This window comes from Colossoma macropomum, unplaced genomic scaffold (assembly GCF_904425465.1).
Source record: "Colossoma macropomum unplaced genomic scaffold, Colossoma_macropomum, whole genome shotgun sequence".
In the NCBI taxonomy this organism is placed as follows: domain Eukaryota; kingdom Metazoa; phylum Chordata; class Actinopteri; order Characiformes; family Serrasalmidae; genus Colossoma; species Colossoma macropomum.
Genome location: NW_023494792.1, coordinates 59105032 through 59132531, shown reverse-complemented (window position 1 = coordinate 59132531; position 27500 = coordinate 59105032). Strand labels below are relative to the sequence as shown.

At 37.0% G+C, this 27500-nt stretch overlaps 1 protein-coding gene across 5 annotated transcripts in view; it reads right to left on the bottom strand.

The window, feature by feature from the left end:
- col7a1l (collagen type VII alpha 1-like) overlaps positions 1–27500 on the bottom strand; it is a 161684-nt gene that overhangs the window by 37893 nt on the left and 96291 nt on the right. For 3 of the 5 annotated variants that reach the window (XM_036577679.1, XM_036577678.1, XM_036577681.1), the window contains 29 exons: positions 27193–27273; positions 26208–26243; positions 23133–23177; positions 22872–22943; positions 22686–22721; positions 22415–22444; positions 21412–21453; positions 21261–21323; positions 21139–21177; positions 15983–16042; positions 15823–15855; positions 15443–15508; positions 14540–14584; positions 14416–14451; positions 14258–14284; positions 14101–14169; positions 13678–13740; positions 12299–12316; positions 12178–12213; positions 12045–12083; positions 11909–11944; positions 10129–10263; positions 9833–9934; positions 7522–7683; positions 5544–5654; positions 2898–2942; positions 1996–2067; positions 551–604; positions 354–395 (listed from right to left, as the gene is read on the bottom strand). In XM_036577679.1, the coding sequence (XP_036433572.1) occupies positions 354–395; positions 551–604; positions 1996–2067; positions 2898–2942; positions 5544–5654; positions 7522–7683; positions 9833–9934; positions 10129–10263; positions 11909–11944; positions 12045–12083; positions 12178–12213; positions 12299–12316; positions 13678–13740; positions 14101–14169; positions 14258–14284; positions 14416–14451; positions 14540–14584; positions 15443–15508; positions 15823–15855; positions 15983–16042; positions 21139–21177; positions 21261–21323; positions 21412–21453; positions 22415–22444; positions 22686–22721; positions 22872–22943; positions 23133–23177; positions 26208–26243; positions 27193–27273 (1695 nt within the window). The remainder of the gene's footprint in view (positions 1–353; positions 396–550; positions 605–1995; positions 2068–2897; positions 2943–5543; positions 5655–7521; positions 7684–9832; positions 9935–10128; positions 10264–11908; positions 11945–12044; positions 12084–12177; positions 12214–12298; positions 12317–13677; positions 13741–14100; positions 14170–14257; positions 14285–14415; positions 14452–14539; positions 14585–15442; positions 15509–15822; positions 15856–15982; positions 16043–21138; positions 21178–21260; positions 21324–21411; positions 21454–22414; positions 22445–22685; positions 22722–22871; positions 22944–23132; positions 23178–26207; positions 26244–27192; positions 27274–27500) is intronic. The other 2 variants (XM_036577680.1, XM_036577682.1) reach the window with 2 other exon arrangements.

Genomic DNA, 27500 nt, shown 5'->3' with positions numbered 1-27500 from the left:
TTCTAGACTGTCCCATGTTTCTATTATATATATATATATATATATATATATATATATATATATATATATATATATATATATATATATCGCTGTTGTCAGAAGAAAACCTCGTATCTCTATTTTTGTTGTTTTTTTATGTAAATTCATGAAGAATGGACCAAAACAAACAGCCCAAAATGACTAGGAAAAAAGTCTGGTTCCATTGACTTACATTAAAAGTAAAGTAGGTTTTGCCTTCTCCTGTAAAGTTATCATTTTGGAGATACAAGGTTTTCTTCCGACAACAGCGACATATATATATATATATATATATATATATATATATATGTCTATAAAATATGGAGAAAACTCACTTTGCTTTGTGAAGACAGAGAGCTTTCTGTTGTTGTTTCGATCTGGAAAAAAGTCAAAGGTATCAGCCATAATTAAGTCTACTTTAGTTATAGAAATAGTCACCAATTGACAAAATTACTGAAGGGCAACAACGTACGGCATTTTGGCATTTCAGAACTGCTGATGTGTAATTGAGTGTTGGTAAAAGAGCACTTACCCTGTCTTTCTTCTCATCTTGAGAATTTTCAGTTTCCTCCACATCCAGCTTATCCTGAGATGATACAAAGCAAACTTCTATAAGATTCCTACAGTGTTTAAACATTGTATGGACAATATTTACTAATAAAAATACAAAACACTGCAGCCAAATTACTCCCAATGAATGATTTCTTGATTTTGTTTTTCTTTCTTGTTCTTTGGTGAGTCAGTTAATACTCAGTTGACACATGGTTGATGTGATTGGTTTTACTGGCTGCAGCATGTGAAAGTGTTTCTAATCAGATGGAGAAGAGAATGTAGGGTGTTTTGTTCATGTCTTAGAGTTCTTGATCTGCACTGTTAACAAATAAATCTGTAAAAACTCCAGCAGCAGGAGTGTCAGACAAAACCCGTTAATTAATAGTAAAAGTATATTCTCCCAATGACGGTAAAAATCTGTAAAATTACAGTCATTTAATTATTTGTTTAGAAAAACTGCCTTTTACTGTAATTTAACAGATTTACTGTTCAACTATTCTGACATACAGTATTTTATCATAATAATAACTGTAACAAGCATTAAAGTAAATAAACATCAGTAACACTTTCTATGAATGTCACCTTTGTAAGCATCTATAAACACATTCATAACATGTTATAATGCATTCATAAGGCATTATAAACATGGCTATAAATATTTATAAAAATGCATTACACATTATAGCCATGTTTACTATGCATTATGAATTGTTAACGTAATACATTATAAGTACTGATCATAACAAATTATAAGAGCTCATAAGTCGTATTTGTCCACTCTAAGTAAAGTGAAGCGTACTGTACTAAAGCCTCCTCCAGTGTTCAGAGTGAGGCTTCAAGTTGAAGTATTTACTGAAGGATTTACTGAAACACTAAAACATTCACAGTAAAGCACATTACAGGCTTCAAATGTCAGAGTTTAAACTAGAGCTGCCATCAGTGTTTTACCCAATGTGGGAAAGGTAATGTACACCACCGTTAGCTTGGTATTTGTCTTTACTTTACACTCTCCAAGCTGGGACTGACTTCTTTGGCACTGACAGTATAACATGTTATCAACACTACTTATAATGCATTATATTAACACTTCATAATGTATAATAAACATGGCTATAAAGTGTAATTCATTTTTATAAATATAAAAAATGTGTTTATAGATGCTTACAAAGGTGACATTCATAAAGTGTTACCAAAACATCTGTGACATAAAGGTGATAATTTGTTTTTTTTTGTAATTTACATTCTATTTCTGTAATAATTTTTACAGTGTGACATTGACTTTTCATTTATTTCATTTTCAAGGAAGATGCACAGCTCACCATGCTTATTTTTCAGAAGTGAACTCACACTGCGAGAGCAGTTTTCCCTTTTGCATCCAAACTTTAAAGACTAGTAAGTCATGCTTATGAATGCAGAAACACTAACCTCATATTCATAGTTATACACTTCATCATAAATCTCCTCCTCCATCTCCTCCTCCTCATTGGCTTGATCTTCCTGTCAATAGAAGACATTAAAGAATACAATCAGAATCTTGACTATGAATGTTAAAAAAATATTTTTTAAGTGTTGGACGGTGCTAACAGGGTTTATAATTACAGTTTAAGCATAAATGAATCTACAGTTGGATGCAACTTTTGAGCTAGGCCTGGCCTAGTCAACATGTGACCTCCTGACCTCAAGCTCTTTCTGGGTATCACTTCCAAATTTGGTTGAAAAGACAGTTAAAAGAAGCGTCTCCTCACCTTATTTACTTCAAACAGACCTAATTATTGTGAATTTTACTCATACATTTTAATATTGTAAAAAAACAGTGAATAACAGTTTAGTGCGATTTCAGGTGGCCTTTTGTGCTTGTATGGATTCAATTCTACACGTAGTTCCAAAAGTATTTAAGTAATATTTATTAAGTGTTCAGAAATAATTAAAATTTAGCAGATCTGTGTTCAATATAAAACCAAATTGTTGAGTTTACTAAAGTGGTTTACAGAATTTCCGTACAGACTGCATGTTCTGAATATTACCCTCATTTTTCTTTATAATTTCACCAACTAAAGTTCTACACAGACAACCTGACAACCTAATTTTTAGCATTTTCCATTCTATAAAATTAAAGTACAACAGCTCAAATTATGCAATAATTTTCCATAAACCATGCGAGGAAACTCAACAATTCAGATTAATAGAGTATATCATGTATTGTACACAAGCACAGTGGTGTTAGTTATGTGTTGTTTATGAAATAGTTAGAATGGCGTTTAGACAGAGGTGTTTTAATTGTTAAATGAGTTTAGATTTGTTTAGAAAGGTTTAAGCAGGGCATTTACCACTCGTTTCCTTTGCCGTTTATGTCGTCCTTTATTCCCTTTACCCTAGTTAAGAGTTTCACATCACACAGTTAATATCACACTTTAATTAATCTTGTTATCACAAAGTAACACATTATAATGCCTTTTAAAAACATCATACGTAACACTTAATATGAAAATACTGATTCAATTATCAGGCAATATTAAAATGGGTTATAGACTGACAAATATAGGCAAAGTATCATAAAATATTGCATATAACAAAAAAGGAGCATGGAAAGTACTGTCGAACATGGCAGAGGTGCCAGGCATGTAATGTCTGGGTCATTTCTTTCAGCTTTGTCACTGAAATGTTTCGTTTTATACAGTATATAAGCAAGTCTCTGCCACACAGTGTGTCCCAAAAAAATTGACATCATTTTGTAGTCTAATAACAGCCAATTCTCCCTCAAATGATCTCAAATTTGAACAAAATGTGTAAAAATTAACCAAGTTTCATTTTTAATGTTTTTTTTTCAGGTTGAAGTAATGGCGTTCACTAGAAATGAAAAGGCATTTTGTGTGTTAGAATATACTCAAACACAGTCAAACAAGAGTGTGCAGTGTGCATTTTCAAGAAAATTCAATAAAAATGCACCAACTGGACAGCAGATTTGGACACAGCAGAAAAATTCAAAGAGGAAGGCTGTCTGTGCAGGTTTATCGGTTATAAAATCTACATCCCTCTGAATTTCTTGTTTGAATTTTGATGAATAAATCTTGTTTTGTTCAACATGAAGCCTATTTAATTTCGTTTGCCTGGACATGTAGTTACTCAGATATTCACATCTCAAATGATGTCAATTTTTTTGGGACACCCTGTACAATACATCATAAGTTAAATACAGTGTTACCATGTTGAAAAAATCAGTAAAAAAATTAATGTTAATATGTTACAGTAAGAATGTCAAAATACTCCTCCCAGTTATGTTTTGTAATATCTACAGATTACAGTTAGTAATGGATATGGAAACGGATATTATAAAACGGATAGTTCTAGTCCTAAAATCTGATTGGCTGAGCTACGTTCGAAGCCGTTGTTAAATCCACGATATATGCACACCTATCACCTATGACGACATTGTGTATCACTGCGCCACCGCACGAAAAAAGCCCTTCTGGTATTAACGGAATAATCTTTGACTCTCATGCGGCTCACATGGACCACCGACTGTACTGATTAAGTAAGAACCCATTTTTTTGTTTAAACTGAGCGGCTGGCAACTTATTTTCTTAACTAGAACTAAGCTGATCAGCTAGCTAACGGATAAAAGATAGAACAGCCTAAACAACTCCATCATTAATATCACAGGCTTGAATTAAAGCAGTTACGGTATGATTAACTGTAAAACGGCAGCATAAAAGTCAAAAAAATGCCACATGAATGTCTTACACGCTTCAAATATCCGTGTTTCAGTCAGAAGTCGCGTCAAACCCAGGCTAAATCCCAAACGGCTCTGTACTCCCTAAATAGTGTGCTAGCTATGGAAGAAATTCTAGCCTCTACAGCCAAATCGTTTTTAGATTATGGATGTGGCTGAATACCAAATGACTATTTCTTGGCTGTATTTTGCACCATTGGGCTGCAGGATCCAGTATTTATTTATGTTTATTTTTACGTAGTGCACTATGTAGGGAGCAGGGAGCCATTTGAGATTCAGCCCCAGCACGAGAAGAGGAGCCGCTGGATTGGTGCTAAATAAGACTCGCGGTGTTAATCTGGTGACTAAAAAGTACTTATAAAGCAACTGTTTTTGCATTAAACAGTGCTGAGATATCATATATTTACTGGTATACGACAAAAAGATTAAAAAAATAAATAAAATGACGGCAATACACAGCGATGTGCGACCGAACATTCTCCTCATTCAGCAGTCCATGGTTGCGTGGCAAAGACACCATACTCTGAACAAACTACATTTCTTGGCAGAATAATGTTTATGCTGATTATTATGAGTCATAACTTAAGTAATTTTCTGAAATGTCACGTATTTTATCATATTTTATGTTGGCTGCCATTTTATGAAAGCAATAAGCCACTTGAGGCAGTGTGTTACACCAGCTAAAGTTCTTTTATCACGGGAAGGGAGTTTAAGAACAACCTTACCATGATAAAACTGCAGTAACGCATGGCCTCTCGTGGCTTATTGCTTTATTGGTCCAGCCATTGAACAGTGTCAGAATTATGAAATTAATTAAATATTATATTAAACTTTTACTTAAGAAATTTACCCCTGATTACTCTCAGCTAAACAGTACTTAATTCATTTAGAAAGGAGGGAATACTGACTATGTAACTCTCTCAAAGGAAAAAGCTTCAGATAAGAGCACATTAGTTTTTCTTATCTTTTAAGGGTAACATAGAACGTTTATTAAGCCTCTGTCTGGAATTAATGTTGCATAATGTTGCATTTATAAGACTTTTAATGACGTTTAAAATGTTTTTAATCACTTCATTCAGAACTTCCTCCGGCAAGAATGTAGATATTACAAAGGTATTTAAGTTCTACATGAAACCTTGTTCATCTGAAACTGAATGACAGTGAAATATCAGCTGCTGATTCATAGATAAATCCACCTTTTTGAAACTGCTTATTTTGAAAGCAAAGCGAAGGTGTACTGCACCTTTCCCCTCTCTCGCCCCTTCTTCTTCTCTCCAGAGGTCTTCTTCCCCGTGTCCTCCTGACTGTGGAGGACTGACTCCATACTTACCTCTGCCTTTACTGAGCCAGCCTGCTACACACACACACAAACACACACTAAATCAGCAGCTGAAGATTTCAGATAATAAAATAGAAAAAACACAAAGCTCTGAAATGAGTAGGGGAGAGTGGGGCACAATCTGATGCATTTAGGCTTTTGCGTAATAATTTTAAAAGGGTTCAAGCAAGATTAAAGGGCCCATTTGATGCTAAAACAACTTTACCTCACTTTTTTTTGGAATAAAATAGTTTAATACAGTATGTAAACATTGTTAAATACAGTCCATGTATGGAAATTAAGCTGCAAAAACAGCTTGTTTTGAATTTGTTTATGTGATGTCATGAAAAACTAACTTATTTACATATATCTTCTTATTCAGACTACAGCACTTTAGCCCCACCCACTCACACTGACGTTATAAGGGGTGTTTCAGGTCTGAGTGTTTTTTTAAATGAGGCACAATAAAGGACAGCCAATCAGAAGAGAGCTGGTTTACATATATCAGTCTTAAAGGCACAGTTTTAATTCTAAGTGATTTAATTTTGGTGGAAACGTCAGGGGAAAAAATAAGATGGAAGAAAAATGTAGGATTTGGGCCCTTTGCTATTTTTACACACATCACTGCTACAAATTAAGACCTAAACTTTGTTCCCAGCACCTATCTTTTACTAACAAATTAGCTGCAAGTATTACAACTAACTCCAGGGTTCACTGTAGCAGACATTAAAAGACAATTATTTTAATACAGTTCTGTATGTTAACTGAACCAGGCAAGCTGTCTAACATAAACACATTAACCCTTTGTTACTCAGTGGTCTGCTGGACCCACCACATTATTTTTGTTTTAAATCTATACAGCCATAACAATTTATGTAAAAATACCAGATGATTAAAATATCACAAGTGTCCAGCGTAGGGTTCTCCTTTAGCAGCTGTAGCCAGTCAGCAGCCTGTCCATTTTGTCCATCCTCACACACACACACACACGCACACACACACACACACACACTAACAGCAGGCCATGTAGGAGGAGAACAGAGTGAAGGACACAGCACCTCCACACTTTTACTCCCCGCAGGTTCAGCCCAACACCACATGTGTAATATAAATGTGTGGGGGGTGAACAGAGTGAAGACACTGAAAATGGGTTATTTTATATGTTCTTCACAGAAAATGAGCAATGACCAAGAATCTGAGGCTGAAATAATAATAAATCATCATTTTTTCTTTTAGTAAACATTGAAAATGGGTCCCACAGACCTGAACACCACACAAGGGTTAAGATATAAATGTGATTATTTTGTGAAAATAATCATATTTGTACAGTGAAAAGAGGATTTGTCAAATGTGGCTAATTTATTTTTGACCACAGAGTAGAAGAGATGATATCAGAACAAAAATGTATTTTTTTTTTATGTCTGTAGAATGTTTTTTGATGAATCTGCACATAAAGAAAATTAAAAAAATGTATATTGACTTCTTCATTATTTACTTCGGGAGGCTTAGTTGTAACACTGTTAACCCACCCCCACCCCCCAAAATGTGTGGAGGCTGCACTTCAGCCTGGCTAGCTCTCATTGGGAGTAGTTTACATCCCTCAAAACAGTGCTATATTACAGCCACCAAGAGATTAAAATAATATAGCAGGGAATTCTGTGAATTCAAGTCTAATCAAAAACACTTATGATGAAAAAAGTTACTTTTAAGGTACAAAAACAGTCTTCAGCATGAATCTCAAGAAATATCGGTGAAGATTCACAGATGCGGTTGCTATGGGAACATGAGACGACTTTACTTAAAGTATAAAATACCTTTTACATTTTACCCCACATTAGTTTGTGCCCTGCTCTCCTCTACACTTCAAAGTCTCGTTTGTGGAGTAGGTAACTGAGAACCCTACCCTCTCTGAGGAGGTGTTGGTCTGCGTGATGTTAGAGGATGCAAGATTTTCCACCACCTCTTTCACTGCCTTTCTGCTCTCCGTTCTGTTCAGCTCTGTCTTCCTCTCTGTGGTGGAGATGTTCCAGATGGTGGGGCCCTGTTCTGTTTTATTCAGGGAATCCTACAAATATATAAAAATATTGGTCATCAAATTTGATCCAATGTCAATCTACTCCATACTGTGTCCTGGATCATGCTATTTTCGTTTAATTTCTTAATTCAAATGCCCATTGTCCTCTTAAACCCACCAACAATGAAGCAAACATGTGGCCACCCTTCATTTATTTAACCCCTTACAGTACCAGGGCTCACCAGCAAGCTCACAGTTTTATTACACACTTCTATAACCTAAGAATAGCTCAACTAGTTTGCACTGAAGTCCCTGTAGTTACTGAATAATAAGCCGTAGTATGTAATATGACTAAGATTTTAAGGGGTTAATTTCCATTAAAAGCAGCCATTAAGTACAAGTTTTTTGAGAAATTACCAGGAAGATTATATATAAAATAATCCACTTGCATAAGGAAGGAGAAAGTCAAAGGAAAATAAGTGAAAAAAAAAAACAGCCAGAGAGAAAATGGGACTCCAAACAACCACGCAAGACCTGGTCGACACCAAAACTGCCCCCATCAGATAAACAGCACTTAAAGCTTTCATCTTTGAGGGAGAGGAGAAAATCAAGCTGCTTCAGATCTGAAAACATCCACAGGTGTTTCTGTCCATCCTTCCACTGTGAGAAGACGACTCAGCGCTGTGGGTCTGAAAGGATGTGTAGCTGTCAAGAAGAACCTCACTGAGAAAAGGAGACGGACACATCAAACAAAGAAGCTGAACAATGGACTGACCACCCCAGAGTCCAGACCTCAACACCACTGAATGTGTTTGATTACTTCAGAAAATGATCAACCAGCTTCTAAGACTGAACTTTGGAGGTGAGTCTGCAGGTTTCTGTGAGAAACTGAAAGCGAGTGTCTCAAAACGAACAGAAGCTGTAATAAAGGTAGAAAAGTGGACACAATGAATACTGAAAAATATATATATATTATACTGGGGCTTTTGTGTCACGCATCCTTCAGGCTGTGAGGTATCTAGGGACTCCATTTCCCAGAACCCCCAGGGGAATCACATGATTCTCAGCCCTCCATCTCGCTCCAATCACTGCTCTCTGTCGCCTGAGTATTAACTGATTACACCTGTTCTCATATAATTAGTTTAGTATAAAGCCCGGGCTTTTAGTCTAGTTCAATGCGAGGTATTGCTTCTTATCCAAGAGCTACTGAGCGGTATTTTCTTCTCTCTATTGTGATTTTCCGGTTTTCGACTCTGTTTTTGACTTTTGCCCTTTTTGCCTTTGCCCTTTGGACTTTGTTCGCCTTATGTTTGTCTTTTTGTGTTTCTTGCCTTTGCTGGATTTGACCTTTGCCGGTTTTTTGACCACGATTTTGGATTACGACTCAAACATTAAAGCCTCACTCTCTTTTTTTAACCGCGAGCGTCTGAGTTATTCTGCCGCGTTACATTTTGAGCTTTTGTATGCTTTACTGTTAAATATGTTTTCTGCTTTCTTCCTGATGCTGAAAAATGAACTTCATGGCTACTTGACTGGAAATTAAATAACTGACTCTGACTTTTGCATAGTACTGTATATATGTATCATCACGCCACTGTTTCATCAAAGACAAGTCAAGTCAAATTTATTTGTATAGCGCTTTTTACAACTGATGTTGTCACAAAGCAGCTTCACAGAAATCCATTTAGGACAAAGTTTCAACATGAAATGTAAATCCTCCAGGTGAGCAAGCCAGGGACGACAGTCTCACTGCCTCAGAGCTGGGGAAGAAACCTTGGGAGGAACCAAGGCTCACAAGGGGGGGACTCATCCTCCTCTGGTCAAACTACCTACAAAATTATTATACTACTAATATTAATAGTAGTAGTAGTAGCAATAATTAGGAGTCCACTTCAGTGTAGAGTGGGCAGCCAGTCCAAGGCAGGTGGCGGTAACTGGGGACCTGGCCAATTTGTGTCATTCACAGAAGGACATTTATCTGCACCTTCACACTGGTGCTCCTCTATGAGACCTAAGCCTGTTAAGGTAGTGAAGCATGCCTCAGGTGCATCCCTCACACTGCTGGATCCAGAAGTCTTCATTTATATTTATATGAACAATATTGTTTTATCAGTGCTGTGGTAAATTCTCCAGATTGCAAATAATTGTAATGAATCATTCAGGAGCCAAAAGAAAAAATTTATAAGAACTGTGTTTTTACTGGATAGGACTCAGGCAGCTGCTCCTCAGTTAGGTCGTCCTCTTCTTCAATTAAGAGCTCATCAGTCTGCGGGTCACTGGAGAGCCCGTAGTTCGCTGAACTCTAGGAATGAAGAGAGTTGAGGCTATATTACTCCTCCAGTTGTCTTAACAGTCGTGCATTGAGTGTAATTACTGTGTTATTGCTTAGAGTGGAAATCTCAACCCAGGAAGCCTCAAAAGTAATAGTAAAATGTAGTAAAACATTTGGACAGTAAAACAGTTTATAACATTGCAACAATTAAAATACAACTTTACAGTGTATTCAGTGATGATGTTGGAGCCGGGGTCCGTCCTCTGCCCTTTGATTCTTTTTTTTGTGGCCATTTCATGCAGAAGCTCCTCCATGCCATCTTGGAGAAGCCTATCAATCAAGGCCTTCAGCAGGGAAAGCTAAGGATGGAAGGTTTATAGTAGCTGTAAGTTAGAAATATGCTGTGAAAAAAAGAAAGTGCCCCTCATCCGATTTCTCCTATTTTTGCTCATTTCTCACATTTAAATGTTTCAGATCATCCAACTACTTTTAAGATAAAGACATCACTAGTAAACACAAAATACAGCTTTAAAATGATGAAAAGGTCATTTTCCCCCTAAACCTAATAACTTTGTTTGTTGTGCCTCCTTTGGCAGTAACGACTGCAATTAAACATTTGTGATAACTTGCGATGAGTCTTTTACATCGCTGTGGAGGAATTCTGGTCCACTCTTCTTTGTAGAATTGTTTGAATTTGGCGACATTGGAGGGTTTTCAAGCACGAACTGCCCGTTTAAGGTCTTACCACAGCATCTCTATGGGATTCGAGTCAGACTTAGTTTCTTTTGAGCCATTCAGAGTTGGACTTGCTTGTGTGTTTCGGATCATTGTCCTGCTGCAAAACCCAACTGCGCTTGAGCTTTAGGTCACGAACTGACAGGCTGACATTTTCCTTCAGGATTTCCTGATAGAGAGCAGAATTCATGGTTCCGTCAGTTATGACAAGTCATCCAGGTCCTGCAGAAGCAAAGCAGCCCCAGACCATCACACTACCACCGCCATGTTTCACTGTTGGTATGATGTTCTTATGGTTGAATGCGGTGTTAGCAAATGGGACCCATGTCTTCTAAAAAGCCCCACTTTGACTCATCAGTCCACAGAATATTATTCCCAAAGTCTTGGGGGTCATCTAGATGTTTTTTCACAAATGTGAGATAAGTCTTTGTGTTCATTATCTTCAGCAGGGGTTTGTGCCTTGCAACTCTCCCATGGATGCCATTTTTGCCCAGTGTCTTTCTTACTGTGGAATTGTTAACTGAGCTGAACATTAACTGAAGCAAGTGAGGCCTGCAGTTCTTTAGATGTTCATCTATGTCCCTTTGTGACCTCCTGAATGAGTCGTTGATGCACTCTTGGTGAAATTCTGGTAGGCCGGCCACTCTTGGGAAGGTTCACCACTGTTCCAAGTTTTCTCTGTTTGTGGATAATGGCTCTCACTGTGTTCACTGGAGTCCCAGAGCCTTAGCAATAGCTTTATAACCCTTTCCAGACTGGAAGATTTCAATGACTTTGTTTTGCATCTGTAGTTGAATCTCTTTAGAACGTGGCATCATGTGCTGCTTTCTGAGACCCTCTAGCTGCTTCACATTGCCAGACAAGTTCTATTTAAGCGATGTTTAGATTTGCCTGGGTTTGGCTGGTGAAATTGTACCCAGTAGTCAACTGAATTTCGTTAACTGGTGGATTTAATAGCTAAGAGGACAGTTACTTTTTCCTCGTAGTGCCAAGTAGGGCTGAACAACATTTTTCCTTCAATAAATGAAATCATCATGTAAAAACATCGTTTTGTGTTTACTTGGATTATCTTTGCCTAATGATCTGAAACACAGATTGATGATTTGAAACATTCATGTGTGACAAATATGGAAAAATAGAAGAAATTGGAAAGGAGCAAAACATTTTTCACTATATAATTTTAAAACTGGTGCTGAAGAACCAAATATTGTGACAATTAATGTTCATAAAGGTTTTTTAGAATCACCTAATAGGATGCTGAGAGCTTACCTTAATGCCATATGATTCAAATAATTCTTCAATGTCCTAAAAGACATAAGAATGGATTTCTCATTGTAAAACTACTACTAAATACAGGTTAGTATACATTTATATTATAAATATGAGAAAATGTGGACATGTATACCTTAATTTCAATGGTTCTCGCTGGTACACCGGCCTCGCCCTGAAGAAAAGACAGAAAAAAACAGTTCTCATTTATCATTGCTTTAAAAACAAGTCTTAGTCAGCCTAAGTGTATGAAACAGAAAGTCACATACTTTCTCTCCTCTTGAGCCTTGGTCTCCTTTTTCTCCCTACAATCCAGAGCAGCAAAAATGAATCATATATATCTTAGAGTTATGTCACTTTTAATTTTGCTCAGAAATGAAGTGATCTTACCTTCATCCCAGGAGGACCCTGTACACACATACATACAGATGCAGAGAGGCAAAAGAATGAATTACAAAATGCATGACAGTAGAAAGCAAGTTGCCAAATCACCCAAAGCTCCCACATGAGACTCCATAAACAGTCAGGCCCATAAAGGGTATTTGCATCCAAATTGGATGAACGGTGTAGGAATTACAACCATTTTCATACATAGCCCCTCCCCCATTTTTAAAGGCACAAGAGTGATTGGATAACCCAACATAATCATAAATTAAATTGCCAATTTTAGCATTTGGTTTCAATCAATCACTACCTGAAGTTTTGAAATGAAATGCACACTCAATTGGACTGGAGTCAGGTGACTGACTTGGCCTTTACAGAACATTCCACAGGCTTGCATTTGCAGTTTTCTCGGGTCACTGTCCATCCACACTGTAAAGCACTGTCCAAAGAGTTTTGAACCATTTGGCTGAATCTTAGCAGATGATATAGCCCTATAGTTTTTTGTCAGCTGTCACATCATCAACAAATACAAGGGAAGCAGTTCCACTGGCAGCCATACATGCCTATGCCATGGCACTACCTCCACCATGCTTGACAGATCACATGGTATGCTTTGGATCATGAGCAGCTCCTTCCCTTCTTCATACTCTTCTCTTCCCATCATTATGATACAAGCTGATCTTTGTCTCACCTGTCCCTAAGATATTGTTCTAGGAATGTACAGGCTTTTTAGATGTTTTCTGGCAACTCTAATCTGGTCTTCCTATTTTTGTGACTTACAAATGGTTTACATCTTGAGACGTACAACTTGACTTAAAGTTACATCCACCTCCTGGAGGGTGTGCTTGATCTGGCCAACTGTAGAGTTTTTTCTTCATCAGGGAAAGGATTATTCTGTCATCCACATCCATTCTTTTTAAGAATATACCACATAGAATTGGTCTTATTTAATGTTTTGCTGTCTCTCTGTTGGGTTTGTTTTGATTTTTAAGCCTAATGATGGTCTTGCTTCACTGTCTTGCTTCATTGCTTCAAATCGAGTTAACAGCAGCTTTAAACCTTTCACCTTTACTTGTTAGTGAAATACTAACAGCCCCTAAAAATGGGAGGGTTATGTATGAAACTGGTTGTGATTCCTTCATGTTCACTAGATCTGGATGTTAATAACCTAAACATAAAATTAAGCTGAAAGTCTGCACTAAAATGACAGCTAAAATGACAAAAACCTTGTCGACATCCATGTGTTTAAGGACGTGACTGTAAGTTCCATTCTTTTTGCATCAGACGGATGCAGCGGTGTAGTACCTATTCTGTTCACAGCAGTGGATTTGGTATGTGCTTAAACAGTAAAACTGATCTGGAAAAGTGAAGTAAGTTGTACTCACCGTTGCTCCAGGGGGGCCCATCGGTATTGGAAACGCTTTTCTTATTTCATCTATTGAAGCACCCTGTAGAAAACCCAGTAGTATGATTGACACTAAACAAAAAGCAAGAAAACTAGCAGCTGGTAAACTCGTGCTTACTTGCTGCTACAAGCTGGAATTCCTCATATTAATCAATATAGCATAAATATATTAGTGCTGTCAGAGCAAAATCCTAAAAAAGTAACTTCACTGAAGGGAAAAACACTCTTCATTGACAACATAAGTTAATGTAACATGATTTTATTCAAATTGAACTATTTCTACTGCTTCCATAACATTTTGACACAGTATAAATAGCAGTCGGACTTTTGTAAAAGTATGTAAACAAAGCAAAACTGGACATACAAGGTTTTGTTCGACAGCGATGATATGAAGGTTCCCTACCTCTTGCAGCATAACAGGAGGGCCTGGCAACCCTGGAGGGCCCATTTCTCCCTTTTCACCACCTTTTCCCTAATAAGATACAAAGGTTACTAAATAAGATCTGAGACGAATTAAATTAAGCACAAAATTCATTTCAAATAAACATAAAAGTTCTTACATCAGCGCCAGGTTCCCCTTTTTCACCCTACAAATATGGAAAAAGGCTCCATGTTAAAACATTATGAAGGAAAAAAGGTTCTACCGAAATTCAAAGAAAGAAATATTAAAATATTACATTATTTTGATAAAAACATTTACAATAGTCTTTCAGCAAACCTTTTTGCCATCATCACCCCTGAGTCCTTGTTCTCCCTGAGCAGAGAAATGAAGAGATTTAGGCGTTACAGAAAATCACATTAATGAAATAGTACAGTTAACCATACATTAGTAAACCTCTTACATCTTTTCCTGCTATTCCACGTTTTCCATCCACACCAGGTTTACCCTGCAAACAATACAACACACAGTGTGATCAAATGTTGTGTTTAGGACTCCAGAAGCTATAAGAGTCATATGAGGTCTAACTATCTAGTGGATTATGCTCCACTAGTGTATATTTTGAGAAATTTTACATGAAAAATGAGAAATTGTGGAAGTTTACTTCATTGAAAGCTATTAAATGTTGGAACATTTTCTTTTGCCAGTACTGGTACCCCCTTTCATTGATTCCAGTCAATTCCAGTCAAAATGGCCATTTAGAAGGAGGTAATTATTTTTCAGGAGAAATTTTTGAGGAGATATTAGATATAAGATAATCCACCTGCATAAGGAAGGAGAAAGTCAAAGGAAAATAAGCGAAAAAACAGAGAAAACTGGGCTCCTAACAACCACCTGGAAGACCTGCTAGACACCAAAACTGTCCCCATCAGATAAACAGCACTTAAAGCTCAACTCTTGCTTCAGATCTGAGAAAAAGAGCTGAACATCACTGAGTGCATTTGGGATTGTCTGCATTGAGAAAAGCAGAAAATGCTAAACCAAGTTCTAAGACTGAACTTTGGAGGTGTGTCTGCAGATTTCTGTGAGAAACTGAAAGCGAGTCTTCTGAAAAGCATGGAAGCTCTAATAAAGGTAAAGAGTGGATAAACTAAATACTGAAAAGTCTGGTATTATATTTAGCTGTTGAGGCTTCTGTGTAATTTTCTGTTAAATATATATGTTTTTGCTTTTTATCCGCTGAAAAATGAATGAAAGAAGGTCTCAGCCTTTGTGCAGTACAGTATATGTGCATTAACACTGAAACTACTGTTTGTGTTGTACTGTACTGCATGTGCCAACAGAATAGAATAGAATCACTACTCACTGGAGTACCAGGCAGACCAGGCATGCCAGCAACTCCAACTCGACCAGGATCTCCCTTCTCTCCTTTCTTTTAAACCACACACAAAAGAACTTTAATGTACTCAGTAATGCAAATCTGTTCCAACGTTGACACAGTTTTTCAAATATGATTCAGTCTTTTAACATATAATATTAGTGACAGTGTGAGAACATAAATTATTTCTTACTTAAATATCACACATCAAAACTGACACAAACTAAAATGGTTCTCTAAGAACATAACGGCTCAGCATAAGCCTAATTACACAACATATAATTCCCTTAATGTCAATGCAGCATTTAAATTATGAATCACACCTTCTGCAATCAACCTTCTTTCTTAACATTAAAAGGATTACTCACAGCTCCTGGCTCCCCTTTCTTCCCTGCTTCACCCTTAAAAATGATGATTACAAAAGTTCAGGATAGAAACTGTAACAATATCACTGACTTAGATTCAGCCTGGAGTTGGTGCATTATGCATTACATAGTATAGTAAAGCAAACGGCACCCTGGGTCTTACTTTTGCTCCAGGCAGTCCTGGTAAACCATCCACACCATCTTTTCCTGTGCCAGATTGTCCCTATGGAGTGAACACACATGAAAACATGCATATATAGATGTCTATATATGACTTTCAATTCAGTATTATATAAAACAGATTAAAAACAAGGTTCCTCCAGAGTTCCTTAGTAAAGGCAATGGATTTACAGGGTGAACAAAACAATGGAAATACCACATGAAGGTCACAATCATTGGCTATTTTATCAGGTACACCTACAATAGAAGCTCACTTAGTAGGTTTCAGTTACTGACTGCAGCCCATCTGGTGATGCGCAGCTCATCAAACTCCCTCTATCCTGTCCATCCGTGGAAATGGACCACCACAACAGATATTATTTGGTTGGTGGTCTATTCTCAGCACAGCAGTGGCACTGACATGGTACAAGTGTTGGTATGAGTGTATTAGGCATAGTGGGGATTTGAAACAATGGGAATGACTGAAGATAAACAGCTAAAGTGAATGAGGATGAATGAAGTTAAACTGAATGGGGATAAATGAAGCTAAACTGAATGGGGATGATTGAAGCTAAACAGCTAAATTGAATGGGATGATTGAAGCTAAACAGCTAAATTGAATGAGGTTGACTGAAGCTAAACAGCTAAATTGAATGGGAATAAATGAAGCTAAACAGCTAAATTGAATGAGGATGATTGAAGCTAAACAGCTAAATTGAATGAGGTTGACTGAAGCTAAACAGCTAAATTGAATGGGAATAAATGAAGCTAAACAGCTAAATGAATGAGGATGATTGAAGCTAAACAGCTAAATTGAATGGGAATAAATGAAGCTAAACAGCTAAATTGAATGAGGATGATTGAAGCTAAACAGCTAAATTGAATGAGGTTGACTGAAGCTAAACAGCTAAATTGAATGGGAATAAATGAAGCTAAACAGCTAAATTGAATGAGGATGATTGAAGCTAAACAGCTAAATTGAATGGGAATAAATGAAGCTAAACAGCTAAATTGAATGAGGATGATTGAAGCTAAACAGCTAAATTGAATGAGGTTGACTGAAGCTAAACAGCTAAATTGAATGGGAATAAATGAAGCTAAACAGCTAAATTGAATGAGGATGATTGAAGCTAAACAGCTAAATTGAATGGGAATAGATGAAGCTAAACAGCTAAATTGAATGAGGATAATTGAAGCTAAACAGCTAAATTGAATGGGATAATTGAAGCTAAACAGCTAAATTGAATGAGGATAATTGAAGCTAAACAGCTAAATTGAATGAGGATAATTGAAGCTAAACAGCTAAATTGAATGAGGATGATTGAAGCTAAACAGCTAAATTGAATGAGGATAATTGAAGCTAAACAGCTAAATTGAATGAGGATAATTGAAGCTAAACAGCTAAATTGAATGGGATGATTGAAGCTAAACAGCTAAATTGAATGAGGTTGACTGAAGCTAAACAGCTAAATTGAATGGGAATAAATGAAGCTAAACAGCTAAATTGAATGAGGATGATTGAAGCTAAACAGCTAAATTGAATGAGGTTGACTGAAGCTAAACAGCTAAATTGAATGGGAATAAATGAAGCTAAACAGCTAAATTGAATGAGGATGATTGAAGCTAAACAGCTAAATTGAATGGGAATAAATGAAGCTAAACAGCTAAATTGAATGAGGATGATTGAAGCTAAACAGCTAAATTGAATGAGGTTGACTGAAGCTAAACAGCTAAATTGAATGGGAATAAATGAAGCTAAACAGCTAAATTGAATGAGGATGATTGAAGCTAAACAGCTAAATTGAATGGGAATAGATGAAGCTAAACAGCTAAATTGAATGAGGATAATTGAAGCTAAACAGCTAAATTGAATGGGATAATTGAAGCTAAACAGCTAAATTGAATGAGGATAATTGAAGCTAAACAGCTAAATTGAATAAGGATAATTGAAGCTAAACAGCTAAATTGAATGAGGATGATTGAAGATAAACAGCTAAATTGAATGAGGATAATTGAAGCTAAACAGCTAAATTGAATGAGGATAATTGAAGCTAAACAGCTAAATTGAATGGGATAATTGAAGCTAAACAGCTAAATTGAATGAGGATAACTGAAGCTAAACAGCTAAATTGAATGAGGATAACTGAAGCTAAACAGCTAAATTGAATGAGGATAATTGAAGCTAAACAGCTAAATTGAATGGGATAATTGAAGCTAAACAGCTAAATTGAATGAGGTTGACTGAAGCTAAACAGCTAAATTGAATGAGGATAACTGAAGCTAAACAGCTAAATTGAATGAGGATAATTGAAGCTAAACAGCTAAATTGAATGAGGATAATTGCAGCTAAACAGCTAAATTGAATGAGGATAATTGAAGCTAAACAGCTAAATTGAATGAGGATGATTGAAGCTAAACAGCTAAATTGAATGGGAATAATTGAAGCTAAACAGCTAAATTGAATGAGGATGATTGAAGCTAAACAGCTAAATTGAATGAGGATAATTGAAGCTAAACAGCTAAATTGAATGGGATAATTGAAGCTAAACAGCTAAATTGAATGAGGATAATTGAAGCTAAACAGCTAAATTGAATGAGGATAATTGAAGCTAAACAGCTAAATTGAATGAGGATAACTGAAGCTAAACAGCTAAATTGAATGAGGATAACTGAAGCTAAACAGCTAAATTGAATGAGGATAATTGAAGCTAAACAGCTAAATTGAATGAGGATAATTGCAGCTAAACAGCTAAATTGAATGAGGATAATTGAAGCTAAACAGCTAAATTGAATGAGGATAATTGCAGCTAAACAGCTAAATTGAATGAGGATAATTGAAGCTAAACAGCTAAATTGAATGAGGATGATTGAAGCTAAACAGCTAAATTGAATGAGGATAATTGAAGCTAAACAGCTAAATTGAATGAGGATAATTGAAGCTAAACAGCTAAATTGAATGAGGTTGACTGAAGCTAAACAGCAAAATTGAATGAGGATAATTGAAGCTAAACAGCTAAATTGAATGAGGATGATTGAAGCTAAACAGCTAAATTGAATGAGGTTGACTGAAGCTAAACAGCTAAATTGAATGGGATGATTGAAGCTAAACAGCTAAATTGAATGAGGATGATTGAAGCTAAACAGCTAAATTGAATGAGGTTGACTGAAGCTAAACAGCTAAATTGAATGAGGATAACTGAAGCTAAACAGCTAAATTGAATGAGGATAATTGAAGCTAAACAGCTAAATTGAAGGAGGATAATTGAAGCTAAACAGCTAAATTGAATGAGGATGATTGAAGCTAAACAGCTAAATTGAATGGGATGATTGAAGCTAAACAGCTAAATTGAATGAGGTTGACTGAAGCTAAACAGCTAAATTGAATGGGATGATTGAAGCTAAACAGCTAAATTGAATGGGAATAAATGAAGCTAAACAGCTAAATTGAATGAGGATAATTGAAGCTAAACAGCTAAATTGAATGGGATAATTGAAGCTAAACAGCTAAATTGAATGAGGATAATTGAAGCTAAACAGCTAAATTGAATGAGGATGATTGAAGCTAAACAGCTAAATTGAATGAGGATAATTGAAGCTAAACAGCTAAATTGAATGAGGATAATTGAAGCTAAACAGCTAAATTGAATGGGATAATTGAAGCTAAACAGCTAAATTGAATGAGGATAACTGAAGCTAAACAGCTAAATTGAATGAGGATAATTGAAGCTAAACAGCTAAATTGAATGAGAATAATTGAAGCTAAACAGCTAAATTGAATGGGATAATTGAAGCTAAACAGCTAAATTGAATGAGGATAATTGAAGCTAAACAGCTAAATTGAATGAGGCTGACTGAAGCTAAACAGCAAAATTGAATGGGATGATTGAAGCTAAACAGCCTAAAAAAGAAAAAATAAACATTTGTGTTTTTTTGTTCAGGACCTTCCTTTAGCTTCGGAAAGCAGAAGGAAGTGTTTTTTTTTTTTTTAATCTATGAAAACTGTATCTTTCCGTTTTACTACACTAAACAGGTTTTGGCCAGTAGTACGCTAACATTACTGCTGCTGAGTGCTGACTGGGTGATGAGCTGATGCTGTACTGTGATCAGAAAATCAGTACCTTTTTCTCCATATTAATCCCTTCATTTTGGACTCTCTCAGGAGCGCCCTCTAGCGTTTGACAAACCCACAGTGAATAATGACTAAAAGTCATTACTGAGCAACAGTTCTTCTAACTACACATTCTCTGTTCCACACTAAGTGCTAGTACGTTGTCAGAAATCTATGCAAACGTCCATGCACAACACCTTCACATGTTCACAGACACAAATATGCAGACATATAAATCAGTTTTAACTCAATTTCTGCATGGGAAATGATGAGCTACAGCCTCTAACTGTACATGGTGTCTGTGCCTGATATAGTCGTAGCAGTACCAACATTTTTTCCCACTAAGACGTTACGCAAAGAACCCTGTCTGACATCTTCATTTTAAAGACCGTATGGTTGTTCATTTCTATTGATAATGTGGTACAGGGTGGCAATATATGTGCAGTAATGGATGGGCTACAATTTGTAACTGTAAACATATACAGTGCGGTATGGCATGGTGGGTGTTTCTGATAAAATGGCCAGTGAGTAGGAGTATTTCATGCAGTCCATTATTTTGCGCAACCCTTGATATAAGAACTCAAAAAGCTAGAATGCTTAAGTGATTGTTTCTGTCGTTCGTCCAAGGCTGGAGAATATGATGCATATGGTTTGTTAAAGAACTTTTTAAAAAATAGTCATCAGTAGCACCAAAAAGGGTTCTGCTATTGTTATATGTCATAGCATCATTTTTTGGGTACTCTTTATGGAACCATTGATATCCCTCTTCTACTGGATAATGGAAAATCTATTGCATGTAGTACACTTATGAATGTTTCAAACAAATTCTATACAGCACCAAAAAGGGTTCTGCCATTATTACAAGTTGGGTTCTACAAAGAAAACACTTAAGAATGCTAAGGATCTATGTACTCTGGGAAATACTGCTATATATAGATTATAATCACATTTATAACCAAATGAAAGCATCTAAAAGTATTTAAGCCAGGTAGACACAATGACGTATCTAAAGTGTTAAGATAAAGCATATGATTCAGCCATCAGTGACTCACCAAGGAATTCCCTGGAGGTCCTGGTTTCCCTGGTGGCCCCTGGAGAGAAGGAATAATCATATCAGCAAGCAAGAGATCTTCACAGCCTTTAGCTCTGAACCTTATGTGCATGTGTTACTCACTGGCGGTCCTGTAAGCCCTGTCTCTCCTCTGAGGCCTGGGAGTCCAGGCTCACCCGGCTCACCCTGAAAACAGACACACATTTCCGGTGTAGAAAATGCACCCATAACTTTATTATCCACATATAAAAGAATGAAAGAACTGCTCTTCTACCTTGATGGCTCTGGTGAGGACGTTGTTCTCTGACACGGAGAACTGAAATGGAAGAAAAGCCATCTCATAAGATATTACAGATAAACATGCACAAATACACTGATCAGGCATCACATTATGACCACCTCCTTGTTTCTACACTCATTGTCCATTTTATCAGCTCCACTTACTATATAGGTGCACTTTGTAGTTCTACAGTTACAGACTGTAGTCCATCTGTTTCTCTGATACTTTGTTAGCCCCCTGTTCTTCAGAGGTCACGACCCCCATGGACCCTCACAGAGCAGGTACTATTTGGGTGGTGGATCATTCTCAGCACTGCAGTAACACTGACGTGGTGGTGGTCTGTTAGTGTGTGTTGTGCTGGTCTGAGTGGATCAGACACAGCAGTGCTGCTGGAGTTTTTAGACACCTCAGTGTCACTGCTGGACTGAGAATAGTCCACCAACCAAAAATATCCAGCCAACAGCGTCCTGTGACCACTGATGAAGGACTGAAGGATGACCAACACAAACTGTGCAGCTGCAGATGAGCTGTCATCTCTGACTTTACATCTACAAGGTGGACTGACAAGGTAGGAGTGTCTAATAGAGTGGACAGTGAGTGGACACAGTCTTTAAAAACTCCAGCAGCACTGCTGTGTCTGATCCACTCAGATCAGCACAACACACTAACACACAGCACCACATCAGTGTTACTGCAGTGCTGAGAATGATCCACCACGGATCATGAAAGGGGGCTAACAAAGTATCAGAGAAACAGATGGACTACAGTCTGTAACTGCAGAACTACAAAGTGCACCTATATAGTAAGTGGAGCTGATAAAATGGACAATGAGCATAGAAACAAGGAGGTGGTCAGAATGTTGTGCCTGATCAGTGTATACAGCATACAAAATGAAGCATTTGGGAGTTGTGTGTCAGTAACGACTCTTCCTGAAAGTTCCTTGAAGCCTGTGATAATCTGCTTATTTGAAACAGTGATGAACAGTGATGAAACTCACCTGAGAATGTCCAGGTGGGCCAGGTTTTCCCTGCAGGAAGGCAAATATGAATAACCATGAGGTATGAGACAACCATTGCTGCTTCTTGCATTTAAAACAGACACGATCGATGACAATTCAAAATTCATTACAGCAATCGATCATCATAAAGTTCAGGTATCTAAGAATTATGCGTTGGAGCCCTGGAGAGATATTAAATATTAAGTCTGGCTCAAAACACAGAACAAAACAAACCACTCCCGAAGACTGATTATCATAATATAGAACGTACCGGCTCGCCTTTCTCTCCTTTCAGTCCTTCAGGGCCCTGAGAAACAGTGAAAAGTAAGACCAACTGTTAATTACAGTAACTCCTCAGGTATCACTGAATACTGCAAGACACTACAATAACTATTTCAAAAGCATTAAAAAAACAAAAATGGTATGAAACGGTAAGAAAACAAGCACAGATGCTCACCGGTAACCCGAGTTTTCCAGGATCACCTTTCTCACCAGGGTCTCCCGGCCGTCCAGGGAGACCAAGAGAGCCCTGATGATGGAGAGAGAGAAATGGAGCTTTAATAATGGATGTTAGACGCAGATGTTTCATCTCATCCATAAGAAGGTTATGCTACAAGAGAAGAGCACTAAGCAGTAATGAGAGGCTTTTTCAGACAGGAGGGGAACAAGAGGGCAAAGAAAAGTCTGAGTCAAAGCAAAGACAGTGAAGAGACATTACCCGGATGCCTTTCTCTCCAAGCTCGCCTGGAGAACCTGGCTCGCCCTGTGGAAAATAACCCATATTTTTTGCTTTTTTTAAGCAGAGATTGCATAAAAGTACACTATTTATCATACATGAAATAAAATTCCAAGGAGAGTACATAAAACACAAAGAAAAACAGAAAGCAGTGATTTATAAATAAACCTTGACCTGTATTGAAAAGAAAACAGTACAAAGACAAGATACGTAATATTCTACTCTCTTTAAAAAAAGATTCTTCAAGGGTTCTTTAGGGTTAAAGGGGTTCTTTGCATTGCAAAAGTGTTCTTCAGATTGTTGGACAATGTGTTGTACATGGTTCTGTATAGAACCTTTCTGAAAACAGTTCTATATAGCAACAAAAATCATTCTTCTATTGTTACAATGTCAAGATTGTTACAATAGAAGAACCCTTTTTGGTGCTATACAGAACCCTTTTCAAAAAAAGGTTCTATGTAGGACCATCTACAGTACATTCTCCACCAATGTGAGGGACAACTTCACAATGCAAAGAACCATTTAATCATGCAAAGGGTTCTTTGAGAGTTCATGGTTATGTATAGAACTAAACTAAACTTACTAAAGAACCCTTGAAGAAACATCTTAGTGTGTACTCTATCAACTTCATTATTTTATGTAAATACACTCTTATTCTAAGATTGATGCCCGCAACACGTTCTGATGATCATAAACAAGTACGATAATTTTGCTTGAGCATAAAAGGTGCGTCCAGGAAAGGCCTGGTCCTTTACGAGCAAGGATATGTTGAGGCTCACCACTGCCAAAAAGTGAGTCAATGAATAATCCAACAGTTTAGGAACGTTTTTCACTGAACATTAGCAAAGATTTTAGGTATTTCACCCTCTATAGTGCATAATATCATCAACAGATTCAGGGAATCTGAAGAAATCTCTGGCCATAAAGGACAAAGCTGAAAACTACAACTGTATGACCTTCGATTCTTCAGATGGCACTGCATTAAAATCCAGCCTGCTTCTTAAATGGAGATCACTGCATGGGCTCAGGAATACTTTGAAAAAGCCGTTGTCAATAAACACTGTTTGCCACTACATCCACAAATGCAAGTTAAGACTCTACTATGCACAGCTGAAGTCATAAATCACTAACATCCAGAAACGCCGCTGAGTACTCTGGGCTCAAGCTCATCTGAAATGGACTTATGCACAGTGGAAACATGTATGGTGGTCCAACCAGTCAACATTTCCATTTTTATGGAAATAATGGACGTCATGTTCTCTGGGCCAAAGGACCATCCAGACTGTTACCAGTGTAAAGTTCAAAAGCCAGGGTGTGTAATGGAATTAGTGGGTACCTTGCACACTTCTGAAGGCACCATTAACACCAAAAGAGAGCAGCAACATATCGCTGCTGTCAGAACAAAACCTTTACGTATGTCCAAAAAAGTGACTTTACAGAACAAGAAGAAAAGTTCTTAACTTTTTACGGAAGTAAATAGATAAATAATTTTTTCCAAATGATTTTGGACCATTTCTGTTGGTCTGTTCATCATAAAATTTTGACACATCATAAAGGGGAACTGACCTTTTCAAAATAGGCCAAAAAATGAACAACAACAAAAATGGAGATACAAGGTTTTGTCCCGACAGCAACAATATTATGCCTTGTAGACAAAGTTTGGTAACACTTTCTATGAATGTCACCTTTGTAAGCATCTATAAACACATTTATAACATGTTATAATGTACTCATAAGGCATTATAAACATGGTTATAAATATTTATAAAAAAGAATTACACTGAATTACACTTTATAGCCATGTTTATTATACATTATTTATATAATGCATTATAAATAGTGTTAATAACATGTTATACTGTCAGTACCAAAGAAGTCAGTCCCAGCTTGGAGAGCGTAAAGTACAGACAAATACCAAGCTAACGGTGGTGTACATTACCTTTCCCACATTGGGTAAAACACTGATGGCAGCTCTAGTTTAAACGCTGACATCTGAAGCCTGTAATGTGCTTTACTGTGAATGTTTTAGTGTTTCAGTAAATCCTTCAGTAAATACTTCAACTTGAAGCCTCACTCTTAACACTGGAGGAGGCTTTAGTACAGTACGCTTCACTTTACTTAGAGCGGACAAATACGACTTATGAGCTGTTATAATTTGTTATGATCAGTACTTATAATGTATTATGTTAACAATTCATAAAGCATAATAAGCATGGCTATAACGTATAGTGCATTTTATAAATATTTATAGCTATGTTTATAATGTCTTATGAATGCATTATAACATGTTATGAATGTGTTTATAGATGCTTACAAAGGTGACATTCATAGAAAGTGTTACCCAAAGTTTTTCTCAGGGACGTCCATACTACGTCAAGCTACATTCCGCATGTATCACAACAGCATCGCGAGTGTGGGTGCTAGACTGACCTGCCCGCAGGCTCCTATTGAAAATGTGTGGTGCATTATGGAATGCAAAATGTGACAACAAAGGCCCTGTATGCTTTTTTACAGAAATCATGGAAAAATGACAAAAAAAATTGTTTTCAAAACTGGATCAGCTGGTCTCCCCAGTCCCAAACAATTATTAAGTGCTTGTAAAAGGAAATGAAGAGTGACACAGTGGTAAACATGCTCCTGTCCCAACTTTTTTGGAACATGTTGCAGGCATCAAATTTGGAATGAGCGTAAATTTACAAAAAACGATGTGGTGTTCAGGTCTGTGGGACCCATTTTCAATGTTCACCAAAAGAAAAAATGTGATTTATTATTATTTCAACCTCAGATTCTTGGTCTTTGCTCATTTTCTGTGAAGAACATATAAAATAACCCATTTTCAGTGTCTTCACTCTGTTCACCCCCCACACATTTATATTACACACGTGGTGTTGGGCTGAACCTGCAGGGAATAAAAGTGTGGAGGTGCTGTGTCCTTCACTCTGTTCTCCTCCTACATGGCCTGCTGTTAGTGTGTGTGTGTGTGTATATGTATGTAGTTAGTGTGTTTGTGTGTGTTTGTATATATCTGCATGTTCTTGGATAAGGGTCTTTGCTCACCCTTGCTCCTGGGTCTCCTTTTGATCCTGGCAAACCCTAAAATGGATTAAGGAAAGAATTTAATCTTCTTTTTTCACATAGTCTTTTCCAATGTAGCAATATATCTCCTCTCCTTACATCACTCACTGATTCAGGACCAAGCCATCCCTGATCCCCTTACTGAGACCTTAACTACCCTGCTCATTAAGTGTGTCAAGGAAATGGCTCAGTGCAATAAAATGACTGTGATTAATAGCATAACACATTTCCCTTTTGTCACTAATAGGGCTTGCATTTAAGATAATTTGCTGGGGTAGAGAACTCCCCTAAGCAATTTAATGCATTTCTAGAATTTAGATCTCTAAGTCTGTTGGCTAGTAGTAATAACACAGAACTTTTTCACCAAGCTTTGCACACCAATCGGCCGAATATGTGTCAGTTGTAGCTTTAGAATATCAGGCAAGAATAGAGAAAAACACTGTTTTAACCCTTGAACATTCACAGGTCTGACAGGTATCTAATACTAACTTTCAGAACTTAATAACTCAATAATTTCATATTGTTTTCATGTCATTGCTGAATAATAAGCCTTAATATATGGAGATCTGCAAATGCTAAGGGGTTAGCACCTATTTTAACCACAGATTTCTTTAGTAAAGGGTTTTATCAGGTTCTCTGGGGCCAGTTCAGAACAAAGTATAAGGGAAACGCCTGATAATTAATACAGATATGTATGACTGTATTTAACCCCTTAACAATCCAAGTTTATTTCATATTAAGGCGTATTATTCAGTAACTACAGGGACTTCAATGCAAACTAATAAAACTATTTTTAGGTTACAGAAGTGTGTAATAAGACTTTGGGCCTGCCGGCGGTCCCATGACTTGTTAAGGAGTTAAAAAAGCTTTCTCTCTGAAAACAAATGGTCTTCATTTGGGATGAAACAGGGAGAACCTGAATGAGAACTACACATTAGCATATACATCTCTTCCACGGTTTACTTACATCTTTACCTCTTAGTCCAGGAGCTCCTGGGTTGCCTGGGAGACCGATGTCACCTTTTTCCCCCTTAGAACCATCAATGCCCTAAAGAAGAACACAATTGATTGCAGAGGACATTTGGTTAGGTGTAAACCATTACGTGCTCCAGAATATAGTCCATGAGCAACTGTCCAGCAAATCCACTGGTTTGGAAACTCTAAGCAAAGTGGTATCAGACATATCATACAAAAAAACACTTTGGGACCTATTTTTGTGATCATAAGAGCTGAGATCCCAATTGCCAAATCCCATTTGAACATCTATAAGAGGTT